This window comes from Lithobates pipiens, unplaced genomic scaffold (genome assembly GCF_037356315.1).
Source record: "Lithobates pipiens isolate NorthernLeopardFrog02 unplaced genomic scaffold, aLitPip1_a1.2 Scaffold_13, whole genome shotgun sequence".
NCBI lineage: Eukaryota > Metazoa > Chordata > Amphibia > Anura > Ranidae > Lithobates > Lithobates pipiens.
In genome coordinates, this window is record NW_027507718.1 from 34,267,081 (window position 1) to 34,284,804 (window position 17,724).

The window sequence follows — 17,724 nt, forward strand, 5'->3', positions numbered from 1 at the left end:
GCCCTGCAGCCACATAAAAGAGCTGCTGATGATTGGGTGAGCATTGTTTAGCTACCCATATAGGTGATTCCTAACCCTGAATGTAATTAACAGCTCCCCTTCTCTCCACACTATACACTAGCAATTTTGTGCTTATTCCCTGAAAGGGCAATCTGGTATGCTGTTCAGTGATGTAACCCTTTCTCTCTTCAAGGACCTTCCCATCCAGCTGTAGAAAAGCAATAATACAGCTCAGAGATCATATAAGCTGTGAAATGCAGTAACCCCAAGCAATCAGAAAACATAGGTTAGAAGATTTCAGTATAAGGCTGGGTTCACATATATGCTAATTGGATGCATTTTAACCGCATCCAATTCACATAACATGTGTGTGTTACCGTATTTCAATGGAGCCAGGTTAACACATGTCCAGGGCGGCTGTGGTGCAGTTTTCAAAAGGGTTCTGTGAGTTTTTGGGTGCAAATTCAGTGAAAAATTTGCACCTGAACTGGTGAAAAAAAACGCACAGGACTGCAAACAGCACCGCAGATATGTAAACCCAGCCTCAAATATGAGTAGTTGTAATGTGATACTGCTCTTAGGACCTCTTCACATAATGCATTAATGTGCACTGCATTCATTTCCAATAGGCAGAAGGCACACCTAAATGAAATGTTATAGCTGAACCTTTTCTTTTTATGTAATACACCACAATGCTAATCATGTGACACCACAGTGCACACATCACTGTACTTTTTAACGCACATTACTGCGAGTGTCCATTTTACAAAGAATAATAAAAGCATATATTTGCAGAAAAAAATTACATTTATTATTTTTTTGCAAATCAGTCTACAAAGCATTGTAACTGAAATCAGTGAATGGTGGGTGCAATGCACAGGCTTCCTGCAGGTCAGATCCGCATAGAGGTATAGACTTTCAGTTGGAGAGTTGGAAGAAATGTCAGTGACCTACCACTGCAGTGATCACTGCACTCATATTCCAGTGAGAACTATAAATAAACTACAAGTAGTTTATTAATTCACAAATGCAAAAGTGATAGCAGCTGTGAGAGTGAAGAACTCTCATGCCGCGTACACACGACCGTTTTTTCCGTCAAAATAAACTCTGACGGTCTTTCCGACGGAGTTCTGCTGAAACGGACTTGCCTACATACGATCACACCAAAGTCCGTTTGTTTAGAATGTGATGACATACGACTGGACTAGAAAAAGGAAGTTCAGTAGCCAGTAGTCAATAGCTGCCCTTGCGTTATTTTTGGTCCGTCAGAATAGCATACAGACGAATGGTTTTCCAGATAGGAATTGATTCCGTCGGAAAGATTTAAAACATGTTCTATTTCTAGGTCCATCAGAATTTTTGAAAGAAAAATGCAGCCCACACACGATTGGAATATCCAATGAAATGATTCCGTCTGACCTTTTTTGCCGTAAAGTCCGGTCGTGTGTACGCACCATGCACTGTTGGGGGGGGGGGGGGTGGTCATTTACACCATGTTACACCCTAAATACGAGTGTAACATGTGAAATGGTGCAAAACGTGGAGTTAACCTTAATGGCTTAAGTATAGTCAAATATTAGTATTAGTCAATTTTATTTTGTTATCATAAAAAAAAAACACAGCACAGGGGACAGTATTTATTATCAATGTAAAGTGTCCCTCATGGCTGCTGCTTTTGTTGAAATCTTTTACACCCCCCCCGCCCCCCGTGGTAATCTTCTGGCATGATTAGACATGGAGGCTTTAATTGGCTTCAAAAAGGGTGGACTCGGGGTGCAGAGCACTGGGCCCACCCAGTTGTGTGCCAATAACAAATTAATATTCGCTATTGTCTTCCTGATTGGCTGCAAGTCCTGAGACCCAGTTGGTCGAGAGGCGAAGCGACCATATTGGCCACCGAGGAGAAGATGCAGGGAAGCCGCCATGAAGCCGCCAAGGAGGAGGAGATGCAGGAAGGATCCAAAGCCCTCGACCTAGATGCGGTAAGTGTGGGGCTGGTGTGCGGATGGATGATTGAGTGATGGGGGGGTCTGACCGACCAGGGAGGTATGGTGAGTGGTTTGTTTTCCGCCCCTTCCCCACAATGGGGCACCAGCCGCCACTGTGCCGCTCAGGCTCCCTGAAGGGGTTATCAAGCCTATACACCCACCGCTTGGAGTGCTGGCCAGGAGGGAGCCAGCCTTCTAAGATGTCCTAAAATGTCTCCAGGCCACGCCGGAGTCCAGGCTGAGGTTGCCACTTACTACCATATGATATGGATGTGTGGTCACAGGGACATCTTCATTCATACTGAATCATACTACTACAGTATCCCATTACCACCAGCTCACAAAAAGAGGGGGGCAAGAATACATACTTGAATGCAATAAAAAAAAATATTCTGCGCTCAGTGTATCAAAAACCAATAAAGTAAAACTCTCAAAATGTGAAAAATCTCAGTCAAAAAAGACAGCTGCTTTCACTATATCTTCATATAACAATATAAAACAAATATCAGCAAAAAGGGGGGCATGTTGCATCTCAAAGTGCATATACAGTGCTTTACATAATTCATGAAAAAGTTCATGGGTAGTTCAGGATATAGAATGAGCTAATTATCATTTTTATATTGTTTATGTTGTTCTAGATAGCACTGCTCCTTCCATTATATGATTTTTATTATATATATTTTTCAATATATTTTTTATTTTTTCATTACTTATACATTTTCAGTAAGGAATATGGAATGACAGCATTATAGTTTATTCTCCTACATGTCTTTAAGTTTTTTCAATCCGGATGGTTTGTTTTTATTGCGCCGGGTTGCTGACATTACCATTTATGAGAACTTCAGTCTCCAGTAACATGGCGGCCGTTAAGTGATTCTAAGGAAGTTAGCAGAGTTTACCATTATGAGCCTGTATAGTTCAGTTACCACTGTTCACTGCTACCTCCGTTGCCCCAGTGACGGCGTCCGTTAGGACAAAATGCGTAGGGTGGAGTTTCAGCAGTGACATCATCATGCCCACCTGAGCGATGAACACTTTGTGCACTTGATGCCTGTGTTACTCTTTTTATGTGTAAGTAGATTACCTTTTTTAATAAACATGGTTTTTGGATACTGCACAACAAGCTTTTCTCTTCCTTTCTGCATGTGACTGTTTGGTCTCATTCGTGGCTGCGAGTATATTGCACTTTTCTTGTTGTCTGGTGGCAGTTTGAAAAACACCAAATGGGATTGTATACAGCTGTCAGGTATGCATACTGAACCTGGGCGGGGAGTGGAGCTGCATTCAATTTATCCATCCATCCAACTGAGGGTTTCTCACTAAGGCGCAGCCAGACCTTTCAAAGAGGTCTTAGGGGGTTATTTATGAAAGGCAAATCCACTTTGTACTACAAGTGCAAAGTGTGCTTCAAATTGCACTGAAAGTGCACTTGGAAGTGCAGTTGCTGTAGATCCGGGGGGGACATTTAAGGAAAATAAAAAAAACAGCATTTTAGCTTGCACATGATTGGATAATAAAATCAGCAGAGCTTCCCCTCATTTCAGATCTACCCCTCAGATTTACAGTGACTGCACTTCCAAGTGCAATCTCACTGCAATTTCAAGTGCACTTTGCACATGTAGTTTGCACTTGTAGTGCAAAGTGGATTTGCCTTTCGTAAATAACCCCCACGGTGTCTGGTAAGAGGCAACATTATTCCTTTGGTGGAGCACATTTGGGTGATCACCTGAAGCACAAGATTTTTATAAGAAGCACAAGTGGAGCCCTTTATTATTAATACACATTTCTCTATTACTCCACCACACCACGAGAAACCTTTGCTGTTTTAGACATGCTGTCCTTTTTAATTAGAGCTTTGACAAATTTCTCAGCCTGGAATTTAAGCACCATGGAGATGGGCCAGAAGCACATGGCAGGAAGGTGGTGTTGTATTGATGGTTACCATACACTGAAGATTAGCATCATCACTGCCTTGGGGTGTCTGATCATCCTGGGGAAAGTTTTTTGTACTAATTGTTATTGCCTTTTCTGTTTCTGGCTGCTCACTTAACAGCCGCTATACCCCAATGCAGTTTGCTTCTCTCCCCATGATTAAGCACCGGGGCTGTATTGAAACACGTTGGGGGCATTGCCTGGCTGGAGCACGGACTGAGACAGCCATATACTTCTCTATTGGTGGGATCTTTTCTTCATTACATGCTGATGTTTGGAGCCGAGATGAGCTCCGTTCCCAGTCGGTACACCCAGCAGTTGGTGATGGATTAGGATCCTCTGGAGTCTGAGCGACACCCACATTTGTACATAGGTAGCCAGGTGATAAGCATTAAACAGGTTCTGTTCTTGGATACTACAGTCACATTGTGGCTTTTCCAAATCCCTCTATGTTTGCCTCTTCTACTCAATCTTTGACTATTGCCACTATTAGCCTGGAGTGATATGGACTATATTTTCTCCTTTACACTATATTATTGGGTCACTGCAAAGTCAAGCTATTCTATCCCAGGTGGCACAATGGTGCATGTCTATGCTTCCTGATTCTCTCTTATCTGTAACCCAGACAATGCTGGTAACATGGCTTACTGTCTACTGTTGACATTAGAGAGTAAACTCTGCAATAGTCACATTTACCAACTTGTGACTATAGAGAGTTGCAAGAATGCAGAGCAGAAGGATGAGTGTTGGTCTGGCAGAAACAAACAAGGTGTCGCCACAGTATTTAAGAATGTGGATGGCAGCAGACAAGTTAATTTAAGCAAAGGGAGGCCTGCAACCAATGAAATTTGTGACAGAGACCCACGTAAAGGAGATTCTGTATCTATGGTACTAATTCCTGTGATCTATATGTTCTACATTTGCTGGGCGTCATGCATGGTTTTCGATCTTATATAATGATAAGAACTTCATTTAGTGCAGTCATTTTGAATCATTTAAGATTTCATAGATTTTAGGTTTTTGCATAATAAAATAAAATTGCATGAATAGTATTACATTTCATTGCAGCATCCCTACAGGTAAAACCACATTTTAGAGAACATATAGTGACTTCGGGAGGTGCAAATCCTGACGACAACCTCACATCGAAACACGTAGGGTGGTGCCACATTTTGAGTGACATCACCCCGCACAAGCCCATTCGCTCACAGCCATTGACTTTTTTTTGGAGCTAGTGGTGCTACAGATTACATGTGCTTTATTCCTTAGTGCCGGGCATGTCACAAAAATGTGTAAGTATACTGGATATGTATTTTAATAAATTGTGAAACAGTTTTATGTGGCACTCTCTCTGTTCCTTTATGGCTGTTGAAGAGTCTAAAGCCTCGTACACACGCTAATGCTGTGTACACATGATCAGATTTCTCGTCAGAAAAAGATATGGCGGCTTTTCTGGCGGAATTCCGCTCAACACACGGTCACGCAAAAGTTTGCTGAAATTACGACTGTCAAGAACGCGGTGACATAGCATGCTCTCAATCTTTTTCTGCCTGGAATTCCGCCAGCAAAAGACCAATGGAGCATACAAACGGTCACATTTTCAGACGAAAAAAACTCTCATCGGTCTTTTGCGGGCATGGACGCGGCATTAGATTTTCGGGCCACCAAATGTCCATTTTTTGTGGCATGCTAGTCTCATGTCAAAAATGAAGAGGTTACTTACTATCTGAAAATTTTCTGAACAACAGAATACAACATCAGAAGTGACGTAATGTGTTGAATAGTTTTGTATGTACTCTTTCATTTCTGAGAATGCATAGTCTTGCTCTTACGATTTTAAATAAAGTTTTGACTGCTGCTGCTTAAAAGCTGCTGGAAATTGGGATGTGTACATGGTCATTACACGTGGGAGTTTATTTAATTATGTTTTTTGGGTGAGTACTTTATTCTTTGAAGGTGGAGGACACTGGGTGCAGAGTTTGCACATCTAAAAGATTTTTTGGCATTAAGCACATTACACTTTATGGTGGACTGCAGAGCTTCAGACTTTTTTTATTTTCTTATGGATACTTTTGCTGCATAAAGTTTGTGATGAACTTTTGATGAATTTTTGATATATTGCATTTATTTATTTTTCATATATGCATTTTACTTTATAGTACTTATTACATGGATCTGAGATTTTTTTAGGATGAGCTCAGGCGTGTTCACAACCCGCAAGTGCAGAGCTCGCCAGGAAGTCAGCACTAATCACAAGCAGTGAGACATTTCTCGATCTCTGCAGCCACAGATGGGGAAAAAGCCTCGCTGCCTGCAATTACCGCTGTGCAGTGTCGACCTCCTGGCGAGCTCTGCACGTTTGGGTTATGTACACGCCTGATATCATCCTCAGTCTTTATGGTGTTTTAGGCTGTGTTCATATGGAGTGGATCCGTTGGACAGACTCCACTAGCTCAGCGAGGGATCGATCCATTGATCCCCGCTATGCGGGCAGATGACAGGTCCGTCTCCGCTCACTTTGCAAGAACTGTTAGAGTCCCGTTGTCGTCTATGGGGAGATTCGATGAAAACGGACAGCCTGTCTGTTTTCATCTGATTCCATCCAATCTACTGGATGGATGGTGAACGTATCGTCGATGGCGATGGCGAAATGTACTGAGCCTGAAAAAAATATATAAATGCAGCCACAGCATCAAATAACTGGTAAACTGCTATATATTAATATAATTTTTTCCTCTTGTGTTAAGAAATCCTTCACACAGCTGAAAGAGAAGACTAGAGTTTACCAGATCAGTGACCAATAATGATTCTGTGAGAGTACTGATGTGTGTTTTAAAGCAGCCAAGCCTCTCATTAGGCACACAATTAACATGGGATCTTCGGTCAAAACTTTTCGGTTAGAGAGGGAAACAGATCCTTTATTAGGTTTTCCTGGGTCTTTGTCCCTGTTGGGAAGTTTTCTCTCACTTTCTGGCCTAGTGATAACCCTTGACCATATCACAAATTTGGAGAACTTATAATTTCAGGTAATTGGCAACATGTATCCTCTAATTTTCTTTCCATGTGTAATGAAAAGATGTAGAGGTCTGTCTAGTAATCCATTTTAGGGTTTAAGTCAGTTGTATAATAAACAGAAACAAGGCTAAATATTTTTGTAGCACTACACCCGCAGGAGCTGCTGGATAGAATGGATTCTCTGTTCTTTGCCTCGACCTCCCAAATGACTCCAGCCCCTCTGACACAGTAGGTTAAGTGAACAAAGCTTACAATATCACAGAAATCACCAGATACTTAGTAATGATGATATGACATCATTACAGTGTATGAGACACCAAACTAATTAATAAAGGCAAGTCTCAATATCAAGGGTCAAGTCCTGGGGAAAAAAGTGTGGGAACTCCCACCCAAGATCCACTCCCCCACCAAAAAATAAATAAAAAATGATATGCTCATATTCTTGAATGCTTCAAAAGTGGTATTTTTCATCTAATTTTCGTATTGTGTGTATGAAGCTTAACTGTTAGTACATAAAAAAAACAATCCTCAATAAACATAAATACGGTAATTCTCTGAATAATCAGCATTCATTCAATTGTGCTTCCATGCAAATGTAAACATCATGTTCTGATCTTTATTGGGGAATGTTATTTTGTATATAGAGTGTTTATGTGGTGAGTTTACACTTCATTGAACAGAGTTTGGATAACACAGGGTTAAACGGAAAGGTCATCAATTAACTGCACATTATCTGGACAGAATGCTTGGGGAGATAGTGATGTGTTCCTGCTTAGGAGATGTATGTTAGCTTGGGGGGCTGCAAACTCTGCAGGGCTCCAACACACACTCGCTGCTATTCCAACCCTTCACATATTTCCACATAAACTTCCCTCCTGGCATTAAACTTTGCCAGGTATTGTGCTCAGCTTACCACCCCAAACTGATGTTCCTCCCTCAGCTCACCTCTCTCCCTGCATGTCCTGTGAGCTGAATATCTGTGCTCCTCCTCTGGGTTCTCTCTTCATATGGCACTGAAGATAGAGGAGGGGGGATTCAGCGGGACACACAGGGCAAGTATGCAGGAGACTGGGGGGGGAGATGAGAAGACAGAAAATCAGGGGGGGAGGGGCCGGCGGGAGATCGAAGCGGAAGCTGTCATGGGGCCCCCTACTGGCAATGCCTGAATGGTCAGGTGTGCTGCACTTACTATTGTGAGCTGTGTCGGCAGCTGCTGGTGTAGCACCTGCCACACAGCTCGCATACTTCAAAGTCTTGCAGGACACGGCTGTTAATGGGAACTTCCTATTGTGGGAAAAGTACAGGCACTCCGTTCCCATGCGTTCCCGCAGGACTTGAGCCCTGCTCAATATACTGCCACACTGTATGATTTGTAACAATAAAGGCATGATAGGGGATTAGCAATAGTAGTAGTGCAACTCAACATACAGTATGTCAGTAATAGTCAGCAGCATGAATAGGAGAACATTATGCACCAGGACCAACATAAACAGTAGCAAGATTACAGTGAGTGCAGCAATGAACAGTAATATGAGTTAACTGTGTTTAGGAGACTATACTACCAAAGTGCATTAATTCTGACTGTGCTACGCCTAGGCTAAATGGACAGAGGCCCCATTTAAATGAATAATAAATAGGGGCTAGTAACATTAATTTGTTTAAGTGCAGTCCTTTACTGTGTTCTTCTGCTATCTATTCCACTGTCCAATGGGAACTGTAGTGTCAGGGTCCATGAGTAAAATTCTATAGTTGATTTTCTGCACTTATCCTATGATCCTCAACTTTCGTTGCATAGGATTGGTAGGTGGGAATCGAGGGGATTTCGTTCCTACATTAGGCCTCAACTGGTGGTTGAATAAAATATATAAAAAACAAAACAAACAAAAAACAGCGGAATAAGGGTGTGAGGGGTTAGCAGGAGACATTCATGTTCAAGAGGGGGTTGTTTTGTGTCCGTGGGTCTGAAGTTATCATGGGCTCTGTAGTTTTTGTCATCATCTCGTTTCAGATGGAGGTTCACAACGCCTTGCCTGGATCAGTGGGCACTCGTACATGTGTTGGGGGGCCAGGAGAGGTGATGCTAGGCCCAATGGCTGTCAATTGGGCATATCCCGGAAAGAAGCGTATCTGCGATGGCTGGGAGTGCCTGGAATGAAATAGGAGAGAGTAGTGAAAGATGTGCTGAGGTACGCTGGTTGGGGTGCTCCACCAGATGTCTTGGTGATACATGCAGGGGGCAATTACTTGGGATGTCGCCCGGTCAGGGACCTGATCGCCGGCATCAAGTCAGATTTTTTGCTATTAAAAGAAACCTTACTTAACAAGGTGTTGCTGTGGTCGGATATCGTTGCGAGGACTGTTTGGAAATAGGCGAGGTCGGTGATGAGCATTCAGACGACAAGGATCCAGGTATATAAAGTGGTGGGGCGGTTTGTGCTCAAGCATGGAGGTTTGGTAATTAGACATATGGAGCTGGAGAAGAATGTTGGATTGTACCTGCGGAAGGATGGGGCTCATCTTTCTGATGTGGGGATTGACCTGTGGTCAATGGGATTGCAGGACGGCATCCAAAGGGCTCTGAGGTTGGGGAGGTGCCCTCAAGAGTAAGGGGGTCACCCTTTCGGGCTGTGTCGGTGTTAATGGTTGGTCTCTGACGGTGGCAGTAAACGTATGTGATGATAAATGGGGTGGGGGGCTCATCTCTGATCAGCCCCTCCAGTGGTTTCCAACAAGGGGGCTGGAATTTGGTAATGGTAGCACTGCGGGAAGGTGGGTGTCTACGAGCGGTCACAGCTGTAGACTAACTGGTTTTAAATGGTCCCGCAGTGTGTGGTGAGATAAACATATGTGAAAAGGTGGGTCGCCATCAGAGACCAATAATCTGGGTTAAAATGTTGGTGGTTATGTTGTTTATGCTTATATATAAATATATTTTGAGATGGGAGTTATTTTGGTTGAATTTTTTAATAAAGGCTGTTATGGCCATTTATACTCCAAAAGGCAAAGTGTGGTCTCAAGTATTCTAGATTTAAGATAAAGGAGTAAGGGGAGTATGGTTATAACAGTTATGGTAATGGGGCTCATTATGTCTTACACTGGTCAAGCTCTTTAACACTGTGCTTGTTGTACAGATATTTCTTAAGAATCAATTGTGGCAGGTGAGGGAAACAGTCCAGTAAAATAATACTGAGATACACAATACTGTTATAATTCAGAAAATGCTCTGACTGAATTTATTCTACTTTGCATTTACAGGGAAAAATGATTAGCAACAATTGTATTCGCCCGAAGCATTGTACATTTACATAGTAGTAATAATTTTAAATTCAAAAAATGACATGAACTTAAAGAAAAGAAGGGCTGTAAATTGATCTTGACATTAAGTAAACAATACAGAGAATAACAGGTCCATCAAGCTAACATGGCACAGCACAGATCTTGTAAGGGTGAGGCTGTAAAGTAAGCTTGTAGATGTACTTTGTGTTGACCTCGGTTACACCTTCTGGGAGGTAAAATCTGAATGATTGCATGAGAGCAGTGAAGAAGATAAATAGTTCATAGCGGGCAAGTTGCTCCCCAAGACACACCCGGGCACCTATAAGTAGAGAACAAGAATATGTATCAGATGAAACCTTAAAAGATAACTTCTATTGATTTACCTCTTAATACGCAAGGACATTTGGCTGATCCAACCAATTTCAGTCTGGGCTAACAAGCATATGTTAATTGGGAGCCCTTAAACTTGCCTGGTCAGCTACTCTCAGGGAAACATCCATCAGACAGAATTTGGAAACCATCTCTTTCTCTTTCTGCTCACATAAATAGCAAAAGTCTCTGACTGATCCCAGCTTTTTACCAATCTATCAGGCTTACAGGCAGCTTATTTGAAAAAAGCAATATTATCTGAAAGGGTAAAGCCCCATACACACTATAAGATTTTCTTCAGATTTTTGATTTCAGATTTACCAAAACCATATGTAGCACAGCCCCCTAGGGGACTGCTGGCAATTACCTGCTCATCTGCACGGCCATGACCAAGTGAACCTTCAAACCCACCTGACACTTTGGTTTCAGACATCCTTGTAGCACCGTGTGGAAACAATCAAACAACTCAGTATAATTAGGTTCTGAAATATTTAACTTGAATCAAATAAGGGAAAGTTATTTCAAAGGGAGAGGTAATAAATCTGCCGAGCTGAGATAACAGCGCCAACTCAGCAAACAAATTCCTCCCAAAGACACAAGACAATGGTTCAGCAACAACAATATTATATATATGATCAAAAGTCATCTCCTAGTAGATGTTTCAGTTAACTACTTATGCTGCCACATTGAGAAAGATGTAATCTAGCTAGCCTGTTCTATCATAATGAAGGGAGTGGTTCCACAAAAAGTAATATAGGGGCCTTCCTATAAATAATGGCAAAAGAGTTCCACGTTGCAGATCTGATGTTCTTCGCTGGCTAGTTAACTGTAATCCGTTTGGGTATAATGAAAGCAATGAATATATAAAGGTCAAGCAATTTGCCCTCTCACCAACAACCAAATTGCTCCGATGTCTTCTGGACAGGAACTGCTGTCTCAATCTTCTGAAGTGAAGCTTGCCACACGCACCCACACCGACAGGCAGGCAATTCGAGTGATGTTGGCGCCAGGATGTCCAACAGCGAATAATAGAGCTAGGCCCCTTAGGCCTCGGGTTGGAATTAAGACTCTGCATAGTAGGCAGCGACCTCTCTCTCTGTTGCACAGAGAGGTTTGTCTTACGTCAGTCCCATGAGGAAGAGAGCTCTGCCTGGGCTTTTCGCTCCTTTTATAGTTACTCAAAACAATCTTCATGTTACAGCAAAGATCCCTGGGATGTGTAGTCTTAGGGTACATAGCACCTATCTGAAGGAGAACTATACGTCTCATAATTCACTTTGTTGGACACACAAATATGAAGTCACTGGTTACACTGATTACCAAAAGGACAAGAGTTGTCTAGAAACACTGAAGGGTACAGTGCTTTCTGCTCGTAGTCCATATCGCTACATCCTCCCCACACTTGAAAGTCTTTGGTCCCTAAAGATAGGGCATAACCTAGAATCACTTTACTGCATGAAGCTAATCAATTAATTGTCTACTAAACTAGAGGCGGCAACATCTAATAACTGGTTTAATGAAGGATCATCTGATAACAAACTATATAGATCAACAGGAGAGGAAGTCATGTTCAGTTTATGACGGGCCAAAAGTAGATCAGTGGCCCACCCAGTAGTGCCAGAGGGTGGACGGGGACGTTGAGCAGTGAGTATGAGTTCATCTGAGTTTTCTCCAAGAGTGTCATAGGTCAGCCTCTTTGGGGGACTTATCTTTTGTCTCAGCTGAGAATGTATATCTTCCAGTGACTGTTCCGTTCCCCAATAACTGCATCCAGCTTCCGGTTCAGAGCCTACCTTGGTCTCTGGCTCTACCTTAAGTTCTGGTTCTATTTCAGGCTCTGGTTTTATTTCAGACTCGGTTCAGGGACTATCTCTCTCCTCGTTATGTTAGTAGGAGGGATAAGTGCATCAGCCGTATCAGACACTTCACTAGATTTCAGCTTGACTTACTTACTTTCCAGAACTGTGTAGTGAGCCATGGACTCAATGCCAGGCAAGTGAAGGCCTGTCCCTAGGCAGTCTTCTTCTTCTTCAGCCTCAGGAACAAGGGAATCATCTCCCAAAGAGTGGACCCACATCCAATCCAGAGGTACTTCCTCATCATCGCTTTCTTCTTCCGGAGATGTGAGAGGACAGGGCTTTCTGACCCGAGGCCTCCATGTTGGAGACTGAAGGGTCTTGGGGCCTAAGTGACCATGGTCATCATGGAGGATGGTTAACACAGTCAAACAATGTTTCTGTGGAAGGAACAGCTGACTTAGGCCGCGTACACACGGGCGGATTGTCTGCCCAACTAAGTTCGTCAGACAATCCGACAGACAGTCCGTCCAACTTTTAAATGAACGGACTTGACCACACACGACGAACAGACAGTCCGCTGAAAGCTTGCGCGATGACGTGTACAGCACGTACGACGGGACTAGAAATACGACGTCCAATAAACTGCAATGCAACCTTTCGCCGTGTAAATCCTTTCTGAGCATGCGCCATACTTAGTCCGTCCAACTTGCCTACTCACGAGCGGACTGTCCGCTGAAACCAAGTTTGGACGGACAAAATTACGGAAATTCCGAAAGACTTAGTCCGCCAGACTGTCCGCTGAAAAAGTCCGCTGAAGCCCACACACGAGCGGATTGTCCGCTGAAACACGTTTCAGCGGACTAAGTTGGACGGACAATCCTCTCGTGTGTACGCGGCCTTACAGTTTCTGCCTCTTTGGAGGGATCTCTTTGATATATGATTCTGTTCCATTTTCATTCATTCCCATTCCCTATGAATCACCTTGGCACTCTCAATGGGGCTATTCATCAATATTCAATGGTCTTTAGTTGATAGTGACTTCCTTATTAGAGTCCCCAGCGGATCTTCCTGCTGATCTTGTCCCATGTCCTCCTTAGTCAGCTGAGGCAATTCTTGGCTGTGTACTTGGGTCAGGTTAAAGTAGTATTTTGGTACACCCACAGGGGTGACTCCCACAGCTTCAGCCCCTATGGCTCCCCTGTGTTTATATTCCACCCCCTGGCACACAGCCTGTACTCCTTCGGGAGGCAAGTGAACCCAACTCCCCTGACTATTCTGGGTGAAGTGCGGTCTTCGGGAAAGAGAATCAGCGTCTCTATTTTCCACTCCGATATTTCAAACTGAATCTGGAAGTCAGATAAAGCAGTTAACCACCAATGCCCAGTGGCATCCAACTAAGCAGTGGATAGTAAGTAGGGGGTTGTTATCTGTCTTCACCGCAAAAGTGGCTCCATACAGGTAGTCCCAGTGTTTACTTGAGAGGAGGAGTAAGGCTGCGGCTCACGTAGGCTACTGGGCGGAGTTTCCCTTTCCGACTCCTGGTACAACACTCCCCCAACACCATCTCTACTGGCATCCACATGTAATTCGTAAGGCTTCGAGGGGTCAGTGTAGGCCAACACCAGAGCCTCAACCATACTCTCCTTCAACCGTTCAAAGCACCTCTCACAATTCACTGTCCATCGGTCCTGGATTGATTGCCTAGGCTTCCTGCCACCCTTTTTCTGGGTTTTCTGCTGTTTTCCGTCCAATTGCTTCTGTAGTATCTCGTTCAATGGCCGAGCAATTTGGGAGAAGTTCTCCACAAATCGTCTGTAGTAGGAGAAGAAACCCAGGAACGACCTCAATTCAGTGACCGTAATTGGGCAGGTTCAAGAAATGACCGCCTCAAGTTTTTGGGGGTCAGTGGCTATCCCCTATGCAGATGCCACATGTCCTAAGTATGTGACAGAGGTCTGATAGAATTGGCACTTCTCCAATGACAGCTTCAACCCCTATTCATGTAATCACTGGAAAACCTTCTCAAATTGAGCCTCATGTTTTTCCAGTGTTCAGCCAAATGCGATGATGTCATCTAGGTAGACTAATACTTCTACCAAGTTCATATCACCCACTGTATTCTCCATCAGTCACTGAACAGTGGCAGGAGCTCCAGTCAATCCCTGGGGCATCGGATCAAACTTCGAAAAATCCCAGTGGACTAACAAAGGCTATCTTCTCTTGGCCTTCTGGGTGCCTAGGGTTCTGGTAGTATCCACTCTTTAAGTCGAACACACTGAACCATTTGGCCTCTGATAAGCACTGCAAGGCTTCTTCTATGCGAGGAGTCGTGTATTGGCCTGGGATAGTCCTTCGAATCAGGGTTCAATAATCAATACACATCCAGAGAGACTTATTCTTTATTCTCACCATCATGATCGGAGAAGCATAAGGGCTTTGGGACTCTTTAATCACCTCCTGACCTTTTCAGTTCAGCCAGTTGCTCCCGAAGGTCTTCCAAATCACATAAGCGGACCCGCATTGCCCTCTCTCGAAAGGGCTTATACTCAATCAATCAGATTTAATGTTGAGCACTTTTAGCACAGCCCACGTCAAAGTCATTTTTCAAGAATATTTTCTTCCATCAAGCTGTTTGAGCTTTAATCCTTCCTTCCCAGGCAGGGTGGAGGCTTAGGCAGTAAGCAGTGGCGTTTCTTCCATCTCCCACTTGGGCTGTCTCATTCTTCGCTACCGGGGTGGCAGAACTCACTTTCCTGATCACCATTTGAGGCTTCAGGCTGACCGGGTGACTAGTGACGTTCCTCACACTGACAGGAATTCGCCCCCTACTCCTTAACAAAGCCCGAGTGGGTACAATCTCTGGACCCAGCTCCATCCCGACTTCTTCCTCTGTGGGATCAGCTTATACCACCACGTACAGGCCTGGCTGGTCCCAGGACAACTTAACGGTGGCTTGGAGGCAAGCTCTTTCCCCAGGCTGTAGCACCCTCTCTTGAGTGCCCAGTCGCCACAACCTTCCCACTCGTTCAGCAGGTGCCTTCTTTTCTTGCAATACCCTCTGAAATGCTTGGCTCAACACGAGCACCCTCTACGGCCAAGGGAGTAAATAGGCACTAATACCAATCTGGTAAGAAGGCTATCAGTAAAGAATTTCGGCAGGCTCCAGGCGGTGGAGGACATACGAAGGTCTCTGGTCTTCCAGGTAGAACAGAGACTAAGGTTATTTTATTATTCAATAGATTTATATTAAAATGTATCGCATATGCCAAGAATAAGTAGACAAGTAAACATACAGGTAAATAGGGATGAGCCGAACACCCCCGGTTCAGTTTGCATCCAGAATATGCGAATGGGCCGTAAGTTTGAGCGAACATTCGAACACCGTTAAAGTCTATGGGACTCGAATGTGAGAAATCAAAAGTGCAAATTTTAAAGGCTAATATGCAAGTTATTGTCCTAAAAAGGGTTTGGGGACCCAAGTCCTGCCCCAGTGGACATGTATCAATGCAAAAATCTATGTCGCCATAGTGAAGGACACTGATCCCAAAAAGCTTATCTCGTGCTTTTATGGTATGCTTACGGCCCCCGTCTCGGCGAGACTAGCGTATGCTCTGAAGTCCCGCTGGGAGGGTGATGTGGGTGAACTGACAGACGAGGAATGGGAGGAGGCTCTGGAGACGTGCAAGTTAGTGTCCCCTAGGCTCCAGGACAGGCTTTCTCAGATTTACAGTGCATAAAGCATACCTCACCCCACTCAGGACCGCCAAATATAATATGAATCAATCTGTGCTCTGCCCGATGTGTACTCTTGAGACTGGGACGTTCTTCCATCTTATCTGGTCTTGCCCCAAACTGCAGGAACTTTGGAAACAAGTAGTATCATTTCTACATGATGTTATGGGCTCGCCCTTGGCTCTAGACCCCAAACCTTGTCTACTAGGGATATTTCCTGACGTATTAGATAAAACTACTGGCACTTTCCTGCAGGAAACCTTGTTTTCTGTTCGAAAAGTGATAGCTAGACAGTGGATGAGGCCCCTTCCACCCCGGGTTGAGGACTGGAAACGGGAAGTTAATCTTACGCTCCCATACAAAAAATTCTTATATAAAAATAGGGGTTGCCCAGCTAAATATCATAGAATATGGGATAAATGGCTGCAGGAGGCTGCCACGTGTGATGAGGGAATTTGATGTACTGTTACAGTAAATAACATGTCAATGTTTGGACTTTCCTTGACTGTGATACATAATCGCTACTGTACTGGAAAAATGTCTTCTATATACTGCTATGGCTATGACGCAACGCCTTTTGAATGTTCGGTGTATGCCACTGTGATTGTAATCTCTGCAATAATGTTCAATAAACATTACCTGTTTAAAAGTTAAAAAAAAAAACTGCTTGTGGGTGTAATGTAATGTCAGTTCCCGGCAATATGGATGAAAATTATTGAGAAAAATGGCATGGGTGACCCCCCCAGCCCATTACCATGCCCTTTGGGTTGTGTATGGATATTAAGGGGAACCCCACACCCAAATAAAAAAAACAAAAGGCGTGGGGCCCCAGGCCCTGTATACTCTGAACTCTGAACAGTATACAGGCGGTCCCCGTGTTACAAACAAGATAGGGACTCTAGGTTTGTTCTAAAGTTGAATCTGTTTGTAATTTGGAACGGGTACATTTTTTAAGTGTAGCTTCAGCCAAAAAATCTATTTTTAAGCTTTTTGGATAACATAGGGAAGGGTTATCATCACCCCTGTAACATTTGCTTAGCTGTCTGTGCCCCTGTTCAGAAAATTTCAGCTCACTTTCTGTCCCAATGACAATTGGATTTTGAAAATGTGGGGTTTTTGTGGAAAAAAGGATTATTGATAAAGCATCAGAGGAGACACCTTTTTCCTATATTAACACTTACAGGAGAGAATTTCCCTTCCTAGGGGTAGATTTCCTTTCACTTCCTGTTGTCCCCCTCTGTTTGTAAGTAAGAGTCGTTTGTAAGTCGGATGTTTGAAAGTAGGGGACTGCCTGTATATACTATACGGCCTGCCCTATATACTCTGCAGAAATTTGGGCCTTAGGTGTTGGTGGTACCAGAACACTGTAAGCCCTCACAGTTACTCTTGGTTGGCGCTGGAACGGGCCCTGTTGTGAAATATTATCTCAAGACCAGCAATTACATGCCCCTGTTGAACAGGGGCAGAAAAATTGGGCCTTTGGTGGTGGTGGTGATGGTGCCACAACACTGTAAGCCCCCACAGTTACTCTTGGTGGGCGTTGGAACGGGCCCTGCTGTGAAATATTATATCAAGATTTGTAATTACATGCCCCTGTTGAACAGGGTCAGAAA

General features: G+C 43.7%; 1 protein-coding gene and 1 pseudogene across 2 annotated transcripts in view; one reads left to right on the top strand and one right to left on the bottom strand.

Annotated features, from left to right (window-relative positions):
• Positions 1–1,907: 1,907 nt before the first annotated feature.
• LOC143975840 (uncharacterized) lies at positions 1,908–4,877 on the top strand (annotated as a pseudogene).
• A 5,262-nt stretch (positions 4,878–10,139) lies between these two features.
• Positions 10,140–17,724, bottom strand: part of LOC143974021 (cytochrome P450 2J4-like) — a 68,403-nt gene continuing 60,818 nt past the window's right edge. For both annotated transcript variants that reach the window (XM_077474992.1, XM_077474993.1), the window contains one exon: positions 10,140–10,530. In XM_077474992.1, coding sequence (XP_077331118.1) covers positions 10,352–10,530 — 179 coding nt within the window. In that variant the 3' untranslated portion in view covers positions 10,140–10,351. The remainder of the gene's footprint in view (positions 10,531–17,724) is intronic.